The following is a 23,053-nucleotide window of genomic DNA, read 5'->3' as shown; positions in this document are numbered from 1 at the left end:
TTCTGTGAAAGAAGATGTGTGATAGTAGTTAAACTAAATGGAAAACTTTTAGCTTGCTAAACTAGGAATAAGAATAGCATATATAATTACATCTGAGAAATTTTCTAAACTGCTATTGTTCCACAAATAATTTGCTTGCATAGATATAGCATTCTATTTCCTTTTATGGATTCTTCCCCAGTAGAAGCCCAAGTTATAGTAAAATAATCAAAGAATAAAAAGGTGATGAGAATACTCAGTAAATAGATGTCCACACAAAATTTGGACACAAATTTTCACAAGTACTATTATCTATAATAAATTAATATTACCCACATTAAATGCACAGCATAAATGTCCATAGATTGAAGAATGCATACACAAACATGTTACATAATACAGAGGAAATTGTTTGTTAAAAAGAATGAAGTTCTGATAAATGTTACAACATAAATGAACCTTGAAAACACAGTAAGTGAAAGAAGACACAAAAGATCATATATTCCACAATGCTATTTATATGAACTATCCAGAGTAAGCAATCTATAGAGACAGAAAATTGATTAGTAGTTGCCAAAGGAAGGGCGGGGGTGGATTTGGAGGGTATGAGGAGTGAATGCTAGTAAGTGTGGGATTTCCTTTTTAGGATGATGGAAATATTCCAAAATTAAATAGGGATGGTTGCACAACTCTGTATTATTATGCATGAATTACATTTCTGTAAAACTGTTATTTAAAAAAGAAGCATGATGAACCTGTAAAATAGTTGAAATATATTAAACAAAACTCAGATTTTGGAGAGCTCCTAAGTTACATATTTGAGTTTCACATTGGGCCTGATGAATGTTTTAATACAGTGTGCTGATGAAGTCATCATTAAACTAAAGTCTTCACCAGAAAAGTTGGTGAGATCACCTAGGGAGAAAATGTTTTAAAAGAAAACAGAGGGCACATGACTGACATGTGAGAATCTTCTGGGCTTGGAGTTTAGATAGGGAGGAGGGGCAAAGGAGATTGTGATGAAGTGACCAAAGAAGTAGGAAACATGATTTGTGCTAACAAGCAAATTTAAAAAGTCTCAAAACAGGAATGTCACTAAGAGCCTAATAAATTGAGCACTAAAAGATGAGTAGCGGATTTAGCAAAAAGAAAAAAAAAGCACTAGCTTTGTCTCCTGCTAGACAGTAATTTCTTTGAAAGCAGGACTAGGAGAATGGAGTAGATCAGAAACAGAGCAGGGTGGAGTGGGTGATGGGGTTCTGTGAGAAGGATGGGAGGCAGTGATTGTACACAACTTTTCTCTGCCTTTTGCAGGATCAGATAAAGGAGGGAACAGTCAGTAAAGCATAGAGGTAAAAGCATTCAAAAAAACAAAACATGGAAGGTTCTAGAATCATAAGATGATGGTGATGATTCAACAAATAATTCAAGGAGAACCATCAGAAAGGAGGGAAATCCCCAAGAAGATGAAAAGGTATGCCATGCCAAATGGAGAAAATTAATTTAGATAGGAAGAGAGTGACTCTTATATTGCAGCAAGAGGGTCACTGAGCAACTTCCCCTTTTCTGAGATGTAGAAGCCACTTTGGGAAAAGGAGACACGGGTTCCTTCAACTTGTAGTGTGGGAGACTCCAAAAGCTGCCTACAGCTGCCTGCAGCTCTCCCACAGTTCAAATGATTAACCAGAAGGACTGGCCCTCTTCAGTATTGCACCAATAGATGACAGCTCTGTTCACGGTCCCAGCTAAGCCTGTGTCCTGGCACATATATCAATGAGCTTAGCAATGACAGCTTCTTTATTCCACTTGTCTCATGACCTGATTTTATAAGACCCACTTCTGCCCACTCTGGCAAAAGGAAAGGGGCTCTGAATATATTGGTACACATTACTCTTGTTCCTATATTTCCTTTAGATGTCAAAACACATGGTTTTGTTTTTTGTTTTGGTGGCACTGGGGTTAGAACTCAGGTCCTCACACTTGCTAGGCAGGCAGGTGTTCTTACCACTTGAGCCACTCCACAGTCACGCTATTCTTCATGGGGGATTTTATGATAAGGGAGGGCGGCCTCCTACTCCCTCCCCTTTCTCACCATTTTCCTAGTTAACTCCCACATATTTCTCACTCCTACATATTCTGCTTAGTTGATAATATTAATGATGATTAAAAATGAACCTTGCCATTTAGCAATATCAGGTTACTAAAGCATCTCCACAGATTCTACGAAACTTAACTTTACCTTATTACTGAAATTAAAAATTTTTAAACTCCTTCAGCAACTGGGAAAGAAAACAAGTCATTTGAGCCCCTGGTTTATATAGGCCTGAAGTGCTTCCCTGGTGTTCCCAGTTACACCAGGCAGAACTTCACTTTTTGGCTTATGCTAATTCAAATTGGTTTTCTATCACCTTTGTCTGAGAGACTCCTGACTAATGTAACTACCTATACCCAATAATGGAACTGGAGCCTGATCAAGAAAAATGCTTCAAAATAAATCCCAAGGAGAATGGGTAATAGTCTCCTAATTATTAGATGTGACCTTAGTTGCTTTCATTTACTCAATCATTTACTGAATGTTTTCCACTACAAAACAGTTAAAATGAGAACAGGGCAGTTAAAATAACATAAATAAGAGAATGAAGCAACAAAGAAAATCAGAACATGACGAATAAGAGTCCACTCCCAAATTACATGATGCATAGAAGAGGGAAATCAGCATCAACTTGAAAATGCAGGGAAGGCCTGGAGAAGGTGAGAGCTTTCTAGTCCATGAAGAGTCCAAATAATTGAGGCTGAAAAGAACTTGGCTGAGGTGATTTAGGAGTGGGGAGAAGAGTATCTCTTTAGCTAGGGTTTTCTGGGGTTGGAAACTGATGACCCATAGGGTAGCTTTGCTACTTTTTTTAAAAAGGCCTTAATCATTTTCTTTCTGCTCCAAATTTGTGTGGTTTTATCTTTCATTTGTTTTTAAAATAAATTTTTGTTACCTACTATTACTTATGACGGCGAAAAGTTGGTATATCTATTTGTCCAACAAGTGATGAATTTACTAAATGAATTAAAGTAAGTTACAAAATGCAGTTGAAGCACCTGGTCCCATTTTTATAGTGAATCCTACATGTGCATAACATAGATCTGACAGGCTCCCCACACAAGTGGACTGTCCGCAGGTTACTCTGGGTGGAGAGTCTTCATATCACTTTGCCTGCCTGTCTGTTTTCTGGTATTTTAGTAACGAGAGTTTATAATGTTTGTAATTAAAAGCTAATAACAAAAGAAACTTAAGGATAAAAAATATATGAAAACTGACTGAATGCCAGCACACAGCAAGTAGGAAGGACTGGGCTAATGGAGGATTCAGAGTCATCTTGCCGGGAAGGAACTATAGCAAGAGCAGAGACTTGAGACTGGGGAAAAAGTACTTTGCATTGCTTTGGGAGGAATGAGAGACAGCAGAGCTTTTCTGGTACAAACTGTTTGGGCTCATTAATGTGTATACAATAAATTTTTTACCTGAGGTTTGCACTTGCTAGGCAAGGACTCTACCACTTGAGACATGCCCCCAGACCTTTTTACTTTAGTTATTTTCCAGATAGGGTTTCTCACTTTTGCCCAGGACCAGCCTCAGACCATGATCCTCTTACCTAAGTGTCCTGCATAGATGAGATTACAGAATTGAACCACCACATCTGACTCATTTGTTGAGATGGGTGGGGTCTCACTAACTTTGCCTGGGCTGGCCTCAAACCACAATCCTCCCAAATCTCAGGCTCCTGAATAGATTGGATTACAGGTGTAAGCCACCACATTGAGCTTGTCATTAGTACTTTAAACAGCAGGATGACTTTTATTTTGAAAGGAAATTTTAAAGAAGGCGATATCAGTAAAAAAAAAAAAAAGACACTGACATGGGCTAAGAAAGTGAAATAACTGAAAATGCAAATTTAAGAAATTACAAGTAGTGATTTTTAATGCTATTTTAGTACCTAGGTTAGGCTTTGAACATGTTGAGGAGTGGTTGCATGCTACATCAGGGGAAGGCATGACATCAAGTCCATGGGACAAGCTCATAACCCAAGGAAATGTTACCACTTGGATGCAGACCACTGCCTTTATCTCCCTGTTCTTGACTTTGAGAAAAATACAAAAACATGGAGATAATTTGCAACAAGTCATCTAGAATGAGAAGGTATAAAAAATAGAAGCATCAATGTAGAGGGAGGAGGAATGGCCGAGGATTCATTGGGTACAGATACCAACTGCTGGTCTCCAAGAGCTTGAAAAATTAGTTTGCCTGAAAGAGAGAAAGCATTTCTCTTTGAATATGATGGATAGAAGGGATCAAAAAACAAGCGTGAGAAGAAGGTTTTGAATCTAAATAAGCTGCCTAATTTTGCTGAGTAGAAAAAAATCTAGATAGATATTTTGAGCTTGCTTCAGTTCAAATAAAGAAAAAAGACAAATTAATAGTGACAACTGTGGGCTGAATCTGAACAGGGAAACAGGTTGGAAGAATTGAAATCTGTGAAGTGCTGGTTTTTTGTTGTTGTTAAGGAAAGCTTAAAAAAACATTGAAACATTGGATCCACCTTTAAATTAATCTCTTAGGAAATGGTAATTATGTAAACCTTGTTCTAAAAACCTGTGAATTATCAATCAATGCCAAAGTCTCCTAAAGACTTTACTTTGTGGTCACTTCTGTAGTCCCAGGTTAAGAAGAATCAAAAAGGAGTACTAATTTATAGAGGAAACAAAATTTCAGATTCAAAAATTGTAAGTGAAAAGTTTATGATATAGTAATAAAAACTGGGAAAATATTCAATATTATTAGCATATTCTTGTGCTGACATAATATCGTTAGGACAAAGATCTGCTAAGTTAGTCAGTTAACAAAGCTGGCATCTCTGGGGGTCCCCAGACCTCACTGCCTCTAGCTGCTGGCTCATTCCCTCCTTTTCCATGACTTCGTCTTTGAGTTTGGGCCTCGAATTTGTGCCCACCATTAGGACACTGTACATATCCCACTTGTTTACCTTCTTCAGACATATTTGTAGGAACTGTTTAGTGGACAATTGCCTGTGGTCAGGCCCCACATAGTAAAGTCCAGCTTGGTATGTGAGTGTGGAAGGGGGTTTAGGAGCCTCTGGATCCTGAATTTTATTCTATGCTCCAAACCTTTCCTGTGTGGACAAGAAAACTTGGGTTTGAATGTGCTTAGTGCTGTCTCTGAATACTCAGTTCAGCTCAAGCTGCTTCTGTTTGCTGCTGTACTTTTAAGACCCAGGGAGCAGGGTTCCTGTTACCTTTATGCCAGGTTAGATGAGAAGCTTTCTCTACTGTCTTTCAGGTCACCATACCAAGTCCTCACTGGGCAATGAGGAAACCCCCTGTTCCTTTCTCTACCCCTGCTCTGCCCATCACATCTAGAAAGAAAAAGTTCGGGGTTATGATGTTCACCTCACTTTTCCCTGAAGTACATGATTCTAACCGTCCATCTGCTTGGCTATATCTATAACTTGTGTAGTTTGTAGCATCTTCAGGCACAGAGGACCCATAGCAGCACTCTGTACAATTGTTCCCATTCTTTTCTACCAGAACCTTAAATATCATGGTAAAGTGTGGATCATGCAGCCAATACTCCTATATAACACTACTCTCTACTTCAGCTGAGATTTGTTGGGAATGATTGGATCTAACTCTGTACTGTGAAACAACCTACCCCTGACTATGCATTGTTCATGTTTTTATCTGTTTGAATTTTTTTCCTTAGTTTCCTATGATGCTCTTATTCCACTATGCAATTCCATCAATGGAAGAATCCATGGGCTAGTATGCTTGCTAAAAAATATAATCATTGGGCACTGATTCTCTCAGATTTTTTTCTGGAAAGCTTTTGCTCTTTTCACTGTGCTTTGCAGAGAGCTGGCTATGGTGATGTGGTATGGCATGTGTATGGTCCAAGTTTAAGTCCCTATTGCCTCCCTCAGCAATTACTATGAGCCTATAAGTCACCTTCAGTAGGCAAGAAGTATAATTAAGAAATTTCTTCCCTGAAGGCTAGTCTTTGATTAGAAGCTATAATCATGAGCAAAGGTGGGTACAATGTGAAGGAAATTTTTCTTCGATACCTACTATTGTGTAAAGCACCCTGAAATATTATTCAGTATCTCTGTCCTCAAAGATCATATACACTGCTACTGCAGACATTACAAGCCCTTCCAAAGACTATCAAATTGTACAAAAAGTTACAGAATGAACAGCTAAGTTCTGGAGTACAACCACCTGGGAATTAGGACAAGGAGAACCCAAATAGGACTGGAGGAAGCAGGGATGCCTCCTCAAGGGAGGTGAAACTTGAAACAGTGACTCTCAGTGGTAAGGATTTTAATGTGGTTGTGGTTTTATTACAGTACTAAGAATTCAAAGGAACATGGACTATAACTTCGACCATATGATGTACAAGAACTTCCCTACCACAACTCTATTCTAATGTTTGGTATTAGGATTGTTTTATTCTTGCTCTGTCATCTTCTCAAAGATCATCTGCTTGTCCTTTCACAGTTTCATATTTCTTGTGAGTCTTTGAAAAAAATAAAGCAATTCTCTAGCAACTCAGATCAACTGTCTAATATCTACTTCATTCCCAAAAGGAATTTCAGATGACTTCAAACATGTACGTAATAACAAAAACAATAACGACTGACAAAAAATTCAGGGGCAAACATAGTGTGGTGGGTTAGAAAGTGAAACATGGACTAAGAAGGCTGGAAAAATTGTGAAAGGCAACTCTCCTGCAGAAACTGAAATTCATCAATCCCTAGAGAACTAGGTATTGATTTACAAAGAGCCAAAATGAAAGAAAAAGTAAAATTTTATATTACTTCAGGCTTGAATCTAGATGTGACATTTTTAGGGGTGATGCTATCAAAGGTGTATGATTACTTGAGAAGGTGGATGCATCCATACATGCAGTGGGAGCTTTCTGTGTATTCCATGGTTGCTGAAGTGCTTCTTGTCTCCTGGGTCACACATAGCTGGATACTATCCCAGTGCATCCACTGAATGCAAGGTGACTCAGTGCCAGCCTGTAAGCCCATGTGTAGCCTCTGGAGTGGCTGTGCCTTCCCACTGCATGTGACTCTGGACTTTCCTTTGTGGCTTCAATTTAATCTCTGAATGAGGGACTAGGTAAATGGCCTACAGATTTTCATTTTGTTCTAAAGTTCATTGAATCAACAACAAAAAAAGAAATCCTCATAACTTTTCATTTTCTAAATTAGGTAAAGACTCAGAATTTGTTGTAATACTGGGAAGAAGAAAAAAGAAGAGAGAAGAAATTGTTTTTTGGATCAGTAAATCACAACCACAGAAACAAAACTAGTAGGAAATCTATTTTAAGAGTTATAGGTTAGAATTGATTTACCCTACAGAGGGCGCTGGTGATCCAGGTTCAAAATCTGTAGGACAAGTCAGCAAAAAGAGCAGACTGGGAATCTTGGGCACAAATTTATACCATACTCCACAGGTAGAATAAAATTTCTTCTTTTGGAAAGCTCAGTTCTGCTTTTTTTTTTTTCTTTGGTGGTGGTTGTACTGGGGTTTAAATTCAAGGTCTCATGCTTGCTATATGGACAATCTACTGCTTGAGCTACACCCAACATCCCAGTCCATTTTGCTTTGTGTGTTTTTCAGGTAGTGTCTCCCACTTTTTTTGCCAGGCCCATCCTCAGACTGCAATCCTCTTACATTTGCCTCCTGAGGATTATAGGCTGGAATCATCCTTAATTTGATTCCTTCCTTTCCACACCATGCCATAGTCCACTTTTTTTTCACCACCAGGGTACTTTGTATATCTCAATGCTGTCTCTGCACTGCTGTGTTGACACTCTAGCAAAACTGTGTCATCTCTGCCAGAGGATTGTATTGCCTTCTCATTCATTGGCCTTCTTTTATTTGTCTTCCTCCAGTCAATTCTCTAGAGAGCACTTCTTATGACTTTAAAAAGATGTAAATCCAATCACACCACTGTGCTTAAAACTGTTCTGTTTGCCATACACTTAAGGTGCTAGGTGCCATTCATCGACAGGTTCTCAGCATTCTGGCCCTGCTGACCTCTGCAAGCTCACTTATTTTCCTCCTCACTTTGCTCCCCAAGCCACATTCAATCATTTCCACCTGTTTGATTCCACCTGTTTCCCATCTCAGTGCTGTTTTTACATGCTGGCCCTCTGCCTTGCTTGCCCTTCCCTGACTCTGTACAGTTGTATTTTCATTCTTCAGGTCTCATGTGCAGTTTCAAATTCTCAGAAATAACTTCTAAAACTACAGAAATAGGTTTGCTTTATTATTCTTGCCCTCAGCACTCCCTTGTCTTTTTCATCTCATAGCACTTATGTTAGTATTTATGTATACCTTTTAGATTCATTTGTTTGTTGTCTGTATCATTGGGCCCTCATTCACCTTCAATTATTTTGCAACACTCCTGTAAGGAATTAGAAATTCAACACTGAAAACAGAGAACACAAATTGCTAAATAAGAAATATATATGGAACAATGTTAGCATGAATTCTAAGAATTGCAGCTTTGAGTCAAGGCTGAGTTGATTTAATCCCTTTTTTAAGCAATGATTATAACCTCAATCTTCTCTATATCTACTGCTTTTGCAGAAAAATAGAATCCAGTTTTCATGCTTACCTTAATTCTAAAAATTAAATTTTTCTGAATATTTCATAGGCAATTCCTGCTAGCTGTGGGTCTAGTGGTCCCCTGCTTTGCTTTCTCAACAGACCACATAATGGAAGCACAAGGAACTTGGGAATAATTTCAGTCCTGGCCCTGCAGCTTCTTTGCTGTGTAATTTGGGACCTGTCAGCCCATTCCCAAGTGGCAGTATTGAACAACCAGATCTCATGGGCATAATCATGAGGGCAATTTCATTTGTCGCCCTCAATTCCTTTTTACTGCCTCTGTGGTTAATTCCTCTGCTGCCTTTGGAAGAAAATTTGACAAATCTCTTATGTTTTCATGTTTAGGTAATAAAATTTCCTACAATTCCTTGAAGCACAGAACACAGTTTCCATTTAATACTTAGTCATAGTAACTCAGAGATACAGCTGCTCATTTCCCCAGATGGGCCAAATGGTCAGTGAAGGGGATGATGGCGGGTTTGTCATCCAACTTCTGTTTACATCTCTCCTAGCCATCTTGCTGAGGTAGCTTTCCACCCTTTAAAGGTAGAGAAGTGGAGAAGACAGGAGGCAAGGAGCTTGGAAAGTGGTTACTTGAATGGTACGCTTTTCTCAGATACCTTTATGATGTTTGTGTTCAGTAGGTACTTGTGGCTGCCTCTTTCTCTTAAGAAAGGTCAGATAGGCTTTTTAGAAGCCTCCACTGAGAAATACATCACCAATGACTTCCACCAGCCTGCTGGCTTGCCTTAGGCCTTTTCCTGAGGAGTTTAGTTCACAGAAACTCTCTTGGAACCCAAAAGCCTTCCTGAAAGTTTTCTTCCATGGATTTTAACATGGCTCCAGCTCTCTGTCCCATAAACCTTGGTCCATGAAAAACCTGTATACCCATGTGTGACCCAACAAAATCACACATTGCCCTTTTTTCATTGACTAAGTTTCTCAGTATGGAATCAGAAACTAGTGTATTGAATGCTGTTCTTATTGCAGGAGATCCCTAGAGTTTTTATTTGTTGCCTCTTCTCTTTTACAGTTACAGGGCTGGATCACAGGAGAATCTCAGTGTGAAATATAAACTGAGCTCAGCATCTCTGCTTCTTATGAATCCTGAGTAATATCCTTGAACTGTGTCTATGTTTCCCTTTTCCTTAGACTGTAGCTTCTTAAGCAAACTACTCAGAGACTTTCTAGACATGTAAAATGAGGATAATGGTAGTCCTGCCTTTGGGGTGTGAAGGTAAAATGACGTAATTCGTGTAAAGCACTTGCATTAGATCTTGGCACGTAGTAATTGCCGTGTGTGTAACTACTGTCATAATTACAGTGCTGTGTGGATGAACATCCTAGTTGTTCCTTCTAGTTCCATGGATGTTAGGCAGAGAGGTGAGATGGAGTAGTACCAAAAAGGATAAGTCTTGAACAGGAAATTTAGGACTAGGAGGTATTTAACTATTTTAGGTTTATTAACTTTACAGGAAGAAGCAAATTAAAAATAACAAATTTTTTAAATTTCAAAGAAATTCTTAAAATTTCTTTGAGCTAGGCTTCATGAAGAAGAAATGTTAAATATCCAGACAGTGAAATGTTGAAATTATGCATTTGGTCAGACTGAAAGAAACTGTTGATGTGACATATTACCTTCTCATAAAGGCAGTAATTAATCCTTTACTCAATGAGTTAGGTAAACTTTTAAAATCTATGTTTAAGCCACAAACAATGTCTGACTGATTCAGCTGAGCTTTCAAAGGGACTTTGAAGCTCAATAGAAATTAAGATGCCAACTCATTAGCCCACTGGCAGTCACTTTCTACCTGTCAGCAGTTAGGTTTTTGTCCGTTGTATGCATTGAGTTGTCATTGTCTGTGCTCTTAGGATACCAGAAGGGTGTAAAGTACATGTGCTCAACACAGGTAACGTGTGGCAGTGAATGTTCCATGCATCTGCATTGAATGCTGAACATCCACAAGCCTATAATATCACCTCTGAGGTCCATTCACACATTCCAAAAAAATTCTTCCATCTTTCAGGTATCCTAGGTTCTCCAAGATTTATAAAATTAGCTCATTCTTTGCAATCTGAAAGAAGTCCCCAGGGGCCAGAACTGAAAAGCTCTGTAATCAATATTCATGTGCTTTGACTGTTCTTTCCACTTATTTTCAGACCTGGGTTCTCAGATCACTAGCCTGCCTGTTTGCTGGTTTAAGGAGCCTTGTGGACCAGCTCAGCTATTGCACGCTTTTTCATATCCCGCTGACTCTTTTCTCCCAACAGCTGCATGTAAATGTGGCATGTTGTATGTTTTAATTTAGCCACATTGATTCCGTTGATGTCTTGTCACATACTCTAGAGCCAGAGGCCTCATCAGACACACAGGCAGATCAGAGATTGGCCCTCTGGTCTCCTGACCCTGATTATTCTTTCTTTTCATTCTGACTTTCTCTTGTCATTTTAGAATGATGTGAAGAAGGCCAGGGGAGGGAAAAGGGAGGGAACAAGGAGGAGGGAGTAGGAGGTCAGTGCTCACAAACAATGAGAACAAAGAACTGCAAATTGGGACCTCTCTTTACAGCCACCTTCCCTTTGGAAAGTCAATGCTGAGCAATGCATCATCTTCCAACTGAGGGATTCGACTTAGGTTTGGCTTAGACCAAGTGAAAGCCATCTAGTTAGTCACTTGTCAGCCCCCACCTAGAGTCAGCTTTGGGCAGCCATCCTGCCTTTCCCAGAAAGGACTGCCACTGCCTTCTGGTGTTTCATACCCCAATTATTTATTAAGAAGTCAAAAGGAATATTTGATGAAACCTATGGCCAGAAAGTAGGAGACAGCCATGAGGTCTCACTTGTCAAAATTTTAGGCAGGTTTGCTTTACTGTTTTTAGTTTGATTGGATTGATTTTTGTTGCTTTCACTAAATTTGTCCAAAGATGACATGTGCCCTAACTGCATTTCTAGAACACTTTTTTACAAGTCTGTTAATCTATTGGTTTTTAAAATTCAAGTGTTAGCATTGGAAGTTCCTATAATATTTGAGTGTGGTTTGTATGTGAAGGTGGGTTGGGGTTGGAAAGTCTATGAATAATATATGCAATTTGTAACCATCCATGGAGCTGAAAGTAAAACAGAATTTCTCTCTCTCTCTCTCTCTCTCTCTCTCTCTCTCTGTGTGTGTGTGTGTGTGTGTGTGTGTGTGTGTTGAGAAGGGTTAACCTCTGTATTGCATCGTATGTTTGGAATTCAAGTTTCAAGTGAAAGTTGTTGCCTTTATCTGACTTGTCAGCATTATAAATGGGACTGTATATTTATAAAGGTATTTGCATATTTTGTATCAGATGGATGCTCTTAGTTGATTTAGTAGTTTGGCTTCTGTTTGGAAAAATAAATTAATTTTTAAAACTAAAATGAAAAGGTCTGGGGACTTAACTCATTGTCAATTCTAGTGTTCCTCTTGCACTTGAGACTTGTTTTACATTTTAGGGTTAATGCTGCATGTGTTCAAATTAGTTAAATAGGAAGCTTCCCATTTCTTTTTTTAAAATTCCCATTCACCTACTATGTATCCATATCTTCAAAGGCTGGTTTTAGGCTCTATCTATTGATTTTCATTTAAGATGCAACTTCCTGTCTATTGTGTTTTAATGGACCTTCTGAAAGAACTAAGATTAAAAGGTTCTTTAAGAACCTCTACAACAGCTGTGTGCCAGCAGTTTATTTCTGTAATCCTACCTACTTGGGATGCTGAAGTCAGGAGGATTGTGGCTTGAAACCAGCCCAGACAAATAGTTTATGAGACTCCATCTCCAAAATAACCAGAGAAAAATGGACTGGAGGTGTGGCTCTAGCAGTATAGTGCCTGCTTTGCAAGTGTAAAGCCCTAAATTCAAACCCAGTCCCATAAAAAAAAAAAAATCTACGACAAAACCAAACCTAGTTAAACAAAGTGACTTTACATATATTATCATATGATCTTCCTTCCTTCCCTCCTTCATTCCTCCCTTCCTTTTTCTTCCTTCCTTTCTTCCTCTCTTCCTCCTTGTCTCCTTCCCTTCTTCCCTCCCTCCCTGCCTTCCTCTGTCACTCTCTCCCTTTCTCCTTCTCCTCCTTTTCTTTTTCTTCTTCCTCCTCTTCCTGCTCCTCCTCCTTCTTTTGTCCTGTTTAGAATGATACCCAGGGTCTCACACGTGTTAAGCAATGGCTGTACCACTAAGGTACACCTCTAACCTTGTTTTTGCTTTCTAACTCACAAAAATCCCCTGATGGGAAAGACAAGTTTCATTATATACAGTAGGTAATGAACTGATATGCAGAAAAGCAAGGGATTTAAAGTCAGTGTGAGCTCCAGCCTCAAGATATGGTGTTCATTTAAACTCATTTGAAATGTTTTTCCCCTATGGTACTGCAGTCCTCTTCTCTAATGATGGGGTTTCAGCAACAGAAGAGGAAGGGATATTTCTGGTTAGAGAAGTTTACTATGTTATAAGGGTTGGTGCTCTGCTGTACCTCATCTTGAAGAATTACATGACACAACAGACTGATTTAGGGGCAGGTAGAATTCAGTTCTTTTTTTTTTTTTTTTTTTAATAAGGAAGACAAAGCATTTTTGTTCGTTGAGTTGAGGATAGCTATACAGAAATATTCCTAGCATTGCTTTTGTGTACACATGTGTTATGACCCATGTTAATTCATCTCTAACTGATCTTTACTCTGGTTACTGATACCCTTCTCATGATAACCTCTGTCACTTTAAGGTTTCTGTGTTAGCTCCTCTGGAGTGGGAACATCAAACGCTTTCATGTTTTGGGTTTTCTACCTATTTCTATATCTCCCATATGTGTTCTCTCCTTGTCATGTGATCCAAGTCCAACCACATTGCTGCATTTGCCCTTGATCTAAATTCCGCATATGAGGGAGAACATGATTTTTGGTCTTTTGAGCCTGGATGACCACGCTCAGAATGATGTTCTTCAGTTCCATCCATTTACCCGCAAATGATAAGATTTCATTCTTTTTCATGGCTGAGTAAAATTCCATTGTGTACATGTACCACACTTTCTTGATCCATTCATCAGTAGTGGGGCATCTTGGTTGTTTCCATAACTTGGCTATTGTGAATAGTGCTGCAATAAACATGGGTGTGCAAGTGCCTCTGGAGTAACCTGTGTTGCATTCCTTTGGGTATATCCCCAGGAGTGGGATTGCTGGATCATATGGCAGATCTATGTTTAGATTTTTAAGAAGACTCCAAATTTTTTTCCAAAGTGGTTGCACTAGCTTGCATTCCCACCAGCAGTGGATTAGGGTTCCTTTTTCCCCACATCCTCACCAACACCTGTTGTTGGTGGTGTTTTTGATGTTGGCTATTCTAACAGGGGTTAGGTGGAATCTTAGTGTGGTTTTGATTTGCATTTCCTTAATAGCTAGAGATGGTGAGCATTTTTTCATATGTTTTTTGGCCATTTGAATTTCTTCTTTTGAGAAAGTTCTGTTTAGTTCACTTGCCCATTTCTTTTTTGGCTCATTAATTTGCGGAAAGATTAGTTTTTTGAGTTCCCTATATATTCTGGGTATCAGTCCTTTGTTTGATGTGTAGCTGGCAAATATTTTCTCCCACTCTGTGGGTGGTCTCTTCAGTTTAGAGACCATTTCTTTTGTTGAGCAGAAGCTTTTTAGCTTTATGAAGTCCCATTTATCTATGCTGTCTCTTAGTTGCTGAGCTGCTGGGGTTCCATTGAGAGTCCTTGTCTATACCTATTAGTTCCAAAGTATTTCTTAGTCTTTCCTGTACCAACTTCAGAGTTTGTGGTCTGATATTACTGTCCTTGATCCATTTTGAGTTGATACTGGTATAGGGTGATAAACATGGATCTAGTTACAGATTTTTGCAGACTGCTAACCAGTTTTCCCAGCAGTTTACAGGGAATTATCAAGATGTGCTGTTTCTGATCATTAATGCTTAACAATGTCACACTCGCTTTCTTTAGTTTGGGGACAAAGAAAGCTCATACAAGAAGATAATTCAGAGTATACATACAAATCTATGCAATTTGACTTGGGGTTAATAAAATAAACCCTATCTAATTCAAATAAGCAATGATTTTCTATTATCAAATAGCAAGTCGATCCATTCAAGTTTGGGTTTTCCAACCTAGTATTGACAGGGTGATAAAGCCACATTCCAGTTATCAGAGCTGACTGCCTGAAATGCCCATGTCTGGAGGTTCATCTGGGACACGAGAAAACAAAGTTCAAGCAATCCTGTCAAGAACTATGAAGGGTCTTGAGGCATGATAGATAGATAACATGACTGAGAAAGTAAAATTAAATAATTACATCACATATTAAGCCAGATGCAGGAATTTAAACAGATCCAGGAGTAAAACTGAAAATCACTGAGAACAGGAAGGCTTCTCCCTATCACCCTCTCTTCCTTTGGATATTAAGCAATGATTATAACCTCAATCTTCTCTATATCTACTGCTTTTGCAGAAAAATAGAATAGTTTTGAGTAGGGTTTTTTGGGTCTTTAAGGTATAGGATCATGTCATCTGCAAATAGGGATATTTTGACAGTTTCTTTACCTATTTGTATTTCTTTTATTCCTTCTTCTTGCCTAATTGCTCTGGCTAGGAATTCCAGTACTATGTTGAATAGGAGTGGGGATAGGGGCTTCTTTTTCTCGTTTCTGATTTTAGAGGGAATGGTTTCAGTTTTTCACCTTTAAGTATAAGTTGAAAATTCCTTGAAGGAGAATAAAGGGCATGTCTGATAGACAGATTCTTAGACCAGAAAGAAACACCCTAAAAGTTTGTGTCCATATCTGGCTAACAGTAAATGCACCCTAGGCCCTAGGCCCTTGTCTCCATGTTTTGAGTTTTAACAAGACCCATTCTAGGCCCCTTGATTTTGGGTAATAACAGGCCTGCCCTAAACCCATTGTTTTCATGCTTAGAAATTTAGCAAAATGCTTAGGGGTTGCTTGGTGTCATGACCACTGTGTCTAAGAAGAATTTGAGCTGGAATCCCCCCACCTCAGAGGGAATAAATACATGTGGGACAAAGATGGCCACTGAGGCTCTTTGCTCTTCAGCCCCACCCAGGTGTGGTTATGTGTGGGGGAGCTCCTCTTTCTCTTTTTGAAATTTCTCCTGTCTTTATCCTGCTCTACTAAATAAAACTTTGCTAAACTCCCATTTTGTGAGTTTCCCTTTCTAGTGAGACCCCTCAAAATGCTTTTCATAGTGGATTTCAAGTTCCTGCCATTTGCATAGAAATCAAAAAGCTGAGTCAAGGATTCTAATTCATGGGCATTAGAAGAAGACACCAGGCTCCTAAATCAGAGATGAAGGACCTTATTGCTCATGCACTGCAGGCTACATGAGCTTCACATTCATGTCAGTTTCTTTTGACCCTCAAGCTGAGGTGACATGGATTGGCTTAGGTAGCTACTGCATACACCATGGTTTGTGTCATAGCTGGGAAGTCTCAAATTGCAAGCAGATTTGTCCAAACTTTGCTGTAGATGAATTAATTAACTTTATTAAACTAAGCAGGAAACAAATCTACTCTTTGCTGTGGAGGGAGAAATCTTCTAAGGCATTGGTTGTACACACCTCCTTAAGATAGTCACGAACAAAGGGACTCATGGCTTCTCTTCTAGACATCCAGAAATAAGAAAGACCCACAGTGAATTGTCTCCCACAAATGGCATATACACCCTTTGCTGATGTAATGATATTTGCTAAGAGCCTAATATTGGGCATTGTTTGTCTTTCAATAGTCTATGCCAAAAGTCAGACGGTTGCCCAGAGTCCAGAGTTCTTCCATAATGTTCTGTTCTGAAGAATTTCCCTCCTTTGAGAAAGTGATAAACTTTCGTGCATAGAGCTCTTTCTCCTTTATTAGTAAACTGGCCAGACTTTATATTTTTAAAGATTCCCTCTGTTAGACTAAAAAAGGCACAGAAGAATAGGCAGGAGACAGCTCAATGTCAGCACAGGTTTTATTCCAGAAAGGAAATCTGTGGAGGGGGTCTCCAGCAGAATCTAGAGCCTATTGATGCTTGCAGACTGGGAGTAGATATAGAAGGTTCTTGGAGAAGTACCAGAAAGGTCCCTGGGTGGGAAAATTCTTTTATGGCTAGCTGAAGGAGGTAAGTAGTGGTGAGATTTTTGTCATCCTTTGAAGCCAGGTAGGAAGTTTCCAGTAAATGGCTAAAGACAGATGTTTGTTATTCTTTGGGCCAGGTGGGGAGTTTCTAGTAAGTCAACAGTAAGGGAATCTGTTTCTAATATGACTACCCTTATAGTCACCCTAACAACCTCCTCCCCAACTATTGAAAACACTTGTGATTGAGTACTCATTTTATATCAAACACAGCTGATCTTCTTGAGAACAAGCTCAATCTAAAAAAGTTCCTCAGTTTTCTCAAAGGAGTGATAGTCAGGATGTTATGGAAAAAGGCTGGACTGTGGGTGTTACTGATATTTGTCACTGAGCTAGGAACAAACAGTGCTTAGTAGACAATATGCTCTTAGTCGCTATTGTTACATCAGCAGAGCATGTGTGCCATTTGCAGCAGACTGTTCTACATGGGACTTGCCTTTTTCTGCATATCTTGAAAGCGCAAACACTGCCTCACTTTGTTGGTATCGTTTATCTCCATTTCACAGATGGGGAAACTGAGGTCCACATATTAACCAGAGTCCTATGGATGATTAGTGGGAGTTATTGGACTGATAAGTTTTGGGTTTCTTTCTAATCTTAGCAGAAAGAAAGAAAGAATAGAAAAGTGTTTTATGCAGTCTTTCCTTCTTGAAATATAGTAACAGAAATGACAAATGGGTACAGATGGAGTGGAGAAATGAAAAGCAGAGACAGAAAAAGTGGGAAAAAATCCTCTTTGCATTTTATAGTCACCATTTAAGTTGCTACATATACAAAGGGTGCTTGGGAAAAGCTATAAAATAAGTGCATGGGAGGAACATTTATATTTCAATTGTCCACATTTAAGAAGCACTTTGCATATCCGTTCAAGGCTTCAAACCATGGGCTTGAATATGAATGAGAGAGGAGGAAACAAAGGAGGCCCAGAGGCAAGAGAAAATCAATTAGAGGGCCTTAGACAGGACAAATCAATTGCAATCCCAGGGATGACCTTGCCGCCCAGCAGTGAAAATCCAGGTCTGGATGTGACTGGTTTCTCACCGAGAATGCGGGCACCTTTCTTGGCCTCCTCAGTGATTTACCCATGATTGCCTCAGAACTGTGCCCATAATTTCCCCTCATAATTGGCTGGCGTGGGCCACAAGCAATAAAGGCTATTGGGCTCTAAGCAGTCACTTCATAAACTTTCAGATGCACTAATTAGGTTTGTATGTGCTGCATTCCTAGAAGGGGAGAAAACCAATAGCTTTCAGCCAAATTTATTTGTGTTCACAGGGCTTTGAGAATTCTGAGGTTTTTTTTTTTTTTAAGCAAAAATAAATATGTATCTTTCAAGTGCAAGAGAACAATAAAGACACCAGAGCTTTGCATTATTTCATATTTTCTATTTTATGTCAGTAGCTAAGAAGATAGGCAGAACAGTCACTGTTACCCCCAAACTTATGTACGAAGCAGCTGATGCAGTTAAATGCCTTCCTAAAACCTTTCAGCTAATTGTTGGTAAAAAAGGAAACCAGAAACATCGTTCCACTAGGTGGCGCTGCCCACTAAGCTAGAGGCATAGAGCCAGGGTTGCTCTTGAAAGCACTCACATAGGGCTTGTTTCTCATGCAGAAGCCTGAAACAGCTGCCCCCACCCCAACTAAAAGAAGAAAGCCACACGGTTTGTTATAGGGTCTTCTGTGACTTCTCTCTGTTCAGCATTAGAGTGCAAATCTGAACATGTATTTCCTGGAATAAACTGCTTTTTTTAATAGAGAATTGGTGTTTTACAGGTAGTATTTATAATTATCTGTAGATTAGATTTTTTTTAAAAAAGAAACCTTTCATTTCCATGATTAAAATGAACACATGAAAAACATGTAAAATAAATCCTACATCCCAGACACAATATGAACTTATAGAAACAACAAGGAGAAGCAGTTGAAATAATACTGTTGGAAGAAAATAATGCCTGGATGAGGTTTTGATAACAAGAGTAATAACTCAGAATTAATTACAAGAGAAATGTTTTGGAATTTTATTCTCTCTGATTTGCAGACATGTAAGAACAATTTAGCATGTGGAATATTCCAGTTTCTCTGGGTTCAGTTAATATGCCTTTTCTACTACTGATATGTTTAAACCTATTTGTAAATTTCTGTTCTGATTGCTGTTAAGACTTGTTTTTATTATTTATTTATTTACATATTCATTATTCATTCACTTTTTGTGGGGGGAACACTGAGGTTGAACTTAGGGCATCACACTATTTGGACAGATCCTGTAGTGCTTAAGCCCTTATCCCTTTTCTCTCTTTTTATTTTGGAGACAGTGTTTCCCTTTTTGCCCAGCCAGGCCTGGACCATGATCCAGGCTTCCCACTGTTGCTGGGATGACAGGTGCACACCACCATGTGCAGCTTTTCCCCACTGATACGGGGTCTTGTAAATTTTTTTTTGCCCTGGGTGTCCTGAAACTGCCATCTTCCAGATCTCAGCCTCTCAAATAGCTCGGGATGACAGGCATGAGCCATCACACCCAGCTATTGCTTGAGATGGGGTCTCAAGAGCTCCCTGCTGAGCTGCTCTCAAACCATGTTCCTCCCAATCTTAGCCTCCCAAGTATCTAGGATTACAAGCATAAGCCACAGGTACCAGGATTATTTATTTTTTGATGTTAGGGTCTTACTGTGTAGCCTAGGCTGGCCTAGAATTTGTGATTTTCTTGCCTCAGCCTCCAGAGTGCAGGGATTATGAGCCACCATTCCCATATTTCTTTTAAAAAATTATTTTTTTATATTTAATAGACTGATTTTTAGAGCAGTTCTAGGTTTCCAGAAAAATTTCACAGCAAGAGAGTTCCCATATTTTCTTTCTCTCTCTAGTTTTCTCTCTTATTAATGTCTTGTGTTAGTGTGCTATATTTATTGAAATTGATGAAATAATATTGATACTTATTATCATTAGCTAAAATTCATAGTTTAAGTAGGGCACACTCATTGTTCTGTATTTTTGTGGGTTTTATCTAATATATTGTGTCACATACCCACCATTATAGTACTATACAGAGTAGCTTCACTGCCCTAGAAGTGTTTTGCTCTTCACCTACTCATTCCTTATTCCCTCAGCCCCAAACCCTGAGAACCACCAACTGGATTTCTGTCTGTATGGTTTTGCCCTTTCCAGAATGTGTTACGGTTGAAATTCTATACACTTAGCCTTTAAGACTGGCTTCTTTCACTTGGCAATATGTTTTAAAGATTTCTCTGTGTCTTTTTATGACTAATAGTTCATTTAAAATAAAATACTGAATAATGTTTCCTTGCATGAATATGCCTCAGTCTGTTTACCCATTCACTGATGGAAGGACATCTTAATTGCTTCCAATTTTTGGCAACTATATTTAAAGCTACCATAACCATTAATGTAGAAGTTTTTATGTGAACATAAGTTTGAAATTCATTTTGAAAAATGCACAGCAGCATGATTGCCAAACTGTGTGATTATAGTATATTTAGTTTTTAAGAAATGGCCAAACTGTCTTCCCAAATGGCTCTACTGTTTTGCCTTCTTATCAGTAATGTACGGGAGTTCTCACTGCTCCACAGCCTCGCCAGCATTTGCTGGTGTCAGTGTTCCCAGTTTTGGCCATTCCTATAGACATGTGGTTATCACGTTGTTTTAATTTTCATCTCCCTGATGACACATGATGTATGGCCTCCTTTCAAATGCTCATTCTCCATCGCTCTATTGTCTTTGGTGAGGTATCTTTACAGATATTTTACCCATTTTCAATTGGGTTGTTACAATTTCAGAGTTCTTTTAGTATTTTGGATATATGTCCTTCAGTAGATACATCTTTTACAAATAGTTTCTCTCAGTCTGTGGCATGACTTTCAGTCTTCTTTAAAAGTCTTGCTTTTTTAGAAACCTCTTGTGAAGCTTATGAGAAAATTTGATTTCTTATCTTCTTTCCTGTGGCTTTTTCAAATGAAGGAAGTCTCTAGATTTCAAAGCAGACTCTGGCTGGGTGTGGTGGCTCATGCCTGTAATTGTAGCTGCTTGGAAGGCAGTGGTCAGGAGGATCACAGTCTGAAGCCAGCTTGGGCAAAACGTTTGTGAGACCCCTTCTCAACCGGTGGCTGGGTGTGGTGGCGTTTTCTTGTCACCCAAGTTACTCAGAGAAGCACAGACAGGAGGATCATGATTCAGGCTGGCTCAGGCAGAGTTAGACCCTATCTCAAAAACAGGCCCTGTCTGGGAGTTGATACCAGTGGAAGGGGGGACTATATAAGGAAAGGGTGTAGGAGGGTGAATTTGGTGAAAATATTATGAACTCATACATGAAAATGGAAAAATGAGACCTGTTGAAACTATTCTAGGAATGGAAGGAGAGGTGAATAAAGGGGAATGATGGAGGGCATGAATTCAGCTATGAAATAGACTAAGAACTTTTGTAAATGTCACAATGTACCCCCACTACAACAATAAAAAAATACAAATTCAAACAAACATACCCCAAGCCAACCAAATCATAAATGTTGACAGAATGGCTCAAGTGGTAGACAGCCTGCCTAGCAAGTATGAGGCCTTGAGTTCAATCCTCAGTACAGCTCAAAAAACCCACAAGCAGGCTGTGCTTCCAGATAGGGAAAAGTATGTTACCTAAATACCAGATTCTGCATGTAAATACAAAGACATTGAGTTGGATTGTGTTTAAGGTTGCATGTAACTTGAATGTCTGATTTTATTTGATGACTTCAGCTGTTGAACAGGTAGATTTTTTGGAAGCTGATTTTTTTCCTTTTTGGTATACTGGAGTTTGAACTCAGGGCTGTGACTTTGCTAGGCAGGCACTCTAGCACTTGAGCCATACCCTCAGTCCTTTTTGCTTTTAGTTTATTTCACAGATAGTCTTGCTTTTTCCCAGGGCTGGCACATCCCACCTAGACTGCCAGCCTATCTATCCCTCCTGTGTCACTGGGAATATGACTGTACACTCTCATTCCTTGCTTGTTTGTTGAGATGGGTTCTCACTAACTTTTGCTTGTGATGGTCTTGAACCTTGATCCTCCCCATCTCTGCCTCCAGAATAGCTGGGATTATAGGCATGCACCACCATGCCCCAGCTATTGGAAGCTGACTTTCTCTACACAGCTACCATTATTGGGAACCTTTGTGATTCTCCACATATATTAACATCAAAAATGGAGAATTCATTCTTCCTTAGATTGGATTCTGCTCAATCTTACCTTACAATATTTATAATTCTGTATGTCAATAGAGAATTAATTTTGGAATAGTCTACAGTAAAACTTGAGCATGCACACACACACACACATACACACCTGGAACCTGAGTTGGTGAGGTTGGAGAAGGAAGAGCTAAGGATAACTAGGAACATGGAGTAGTTAAGAAGGCTGCAGTAGGAGTCAGTCTTGAGGATGACATTGAGTGTTTTGGAAGGAAGAACGTAAGTCCTTCATTCCAAGCTTGTCAAGCACAAGACTCATGGGATAGATGGAGGCTGTACTAAGAAGTCCACAGATGACAGACCAAGTCACTGCGTGAAGGATGATCCACCAGTGAATTAAGGGTGTATTCTGATATCATTTGGCATTGAGTATCCTCCAGGATTTGGATTTAGCTGACCTTTGGAGCTTGTTTCCTATTTTGTTCTTCTGCCTGGGAGGCCTCCATCCCTAACTCATGTGTCAGCACCTGGTCTTCCATCATCCTCAACCTTCCTGACTCTATCTCAGTCAAATTCTTATTGCCCTGAGAGCTTCATAATTTTTATCTGTTTTTTGCTGCTTCTTTGGCATCCTTCCCTGTACTAGGTTCTTGTCACATAAACAACCAATCTCATTTCTTTCTTAAGAATTTTATTGTAGTTCTTATAGAACTATAAAACTCTGCCTCTAAAGTTCATTCCTCTCCCAGAGTTTTGCAGGTCTGTTAACTATTTGTCATTAAAATTTCAACAAAATGTCTTTACTTGGGTGAAGTTTTCCATGACCCATCAAACTAAAGTTCACTTTAGTGGACCAGGAACCAGAAATTTTTATCTTCCAATGGCTGCTGTTACACTCTAAACATGGTACTTTGTCTAGGAAAGATTAAAATTAATACCTTTTGTTTTGCCTTTTGGTTGTGCTGAAGATCAAACCCAGGGACTTGTGTGTGCTAGGCAAGCACTCTACCACTTAGGTACATCCCCAAGCTGATTATATATTTCTTCCTTT

General features: G+C 39.1%; 1 protein-coding gene across 10 annotated transcripts in view; it reads left to right on the top strand.

Annotated features, from left to right (window-relative positions):
• Pik3c3 (phosphatidylinositol 3-kinase catalytic subunit type 3) overlaps window positions 1-23,053 on the top strand; it is a 333,132-nt gene that overhangs the window by 125,904 nt on the left and 184,175 nt on the right. For 2 of the 10 annotated variants that reach the window (XM_074069915.1, XM_074069914.1), the window contains exon 27: window positions 1,294-2,962. The exons of 6 other annotated variants lie outside the window; for them this stretch is intronic. In XM_074069915.1, coding sequence (XP_073926016.1) covers window positions 1,294-1,303 — 10 coding nt within the window. In that variant the 3' untranslated portion in view covers window positions 1,304-2,962. Of the gene's footprint in view, window positions 1-1,293; window positions 2,963-9,700; window positions 9,874-23,053 lie in introns of those variants that run through there. 2 more of the 10 variants (XR_012447051.1, XM_074069911.1) reach the window with 2 other exon arrangements.

This window comes from Castor canadensis, chromosome 4, assembly GCF_047511655.1.
Source record: "Castor canadensis chromosome 4, mCasCan1.hap1v2, whole genome shotgun sequence".
Taxonomy (NCBI): domain Eukaryota; kingdom Metazoa; phylum Chordata; class Mammalia; order Rodentia; family Castoridae; genus Castor; species Castor canadensis.
The sequence above is the reverse complement of the archived record's forward strand: the minus strand, read 5'-3'. Positions and strand labels throughout refer to the sequence as shown.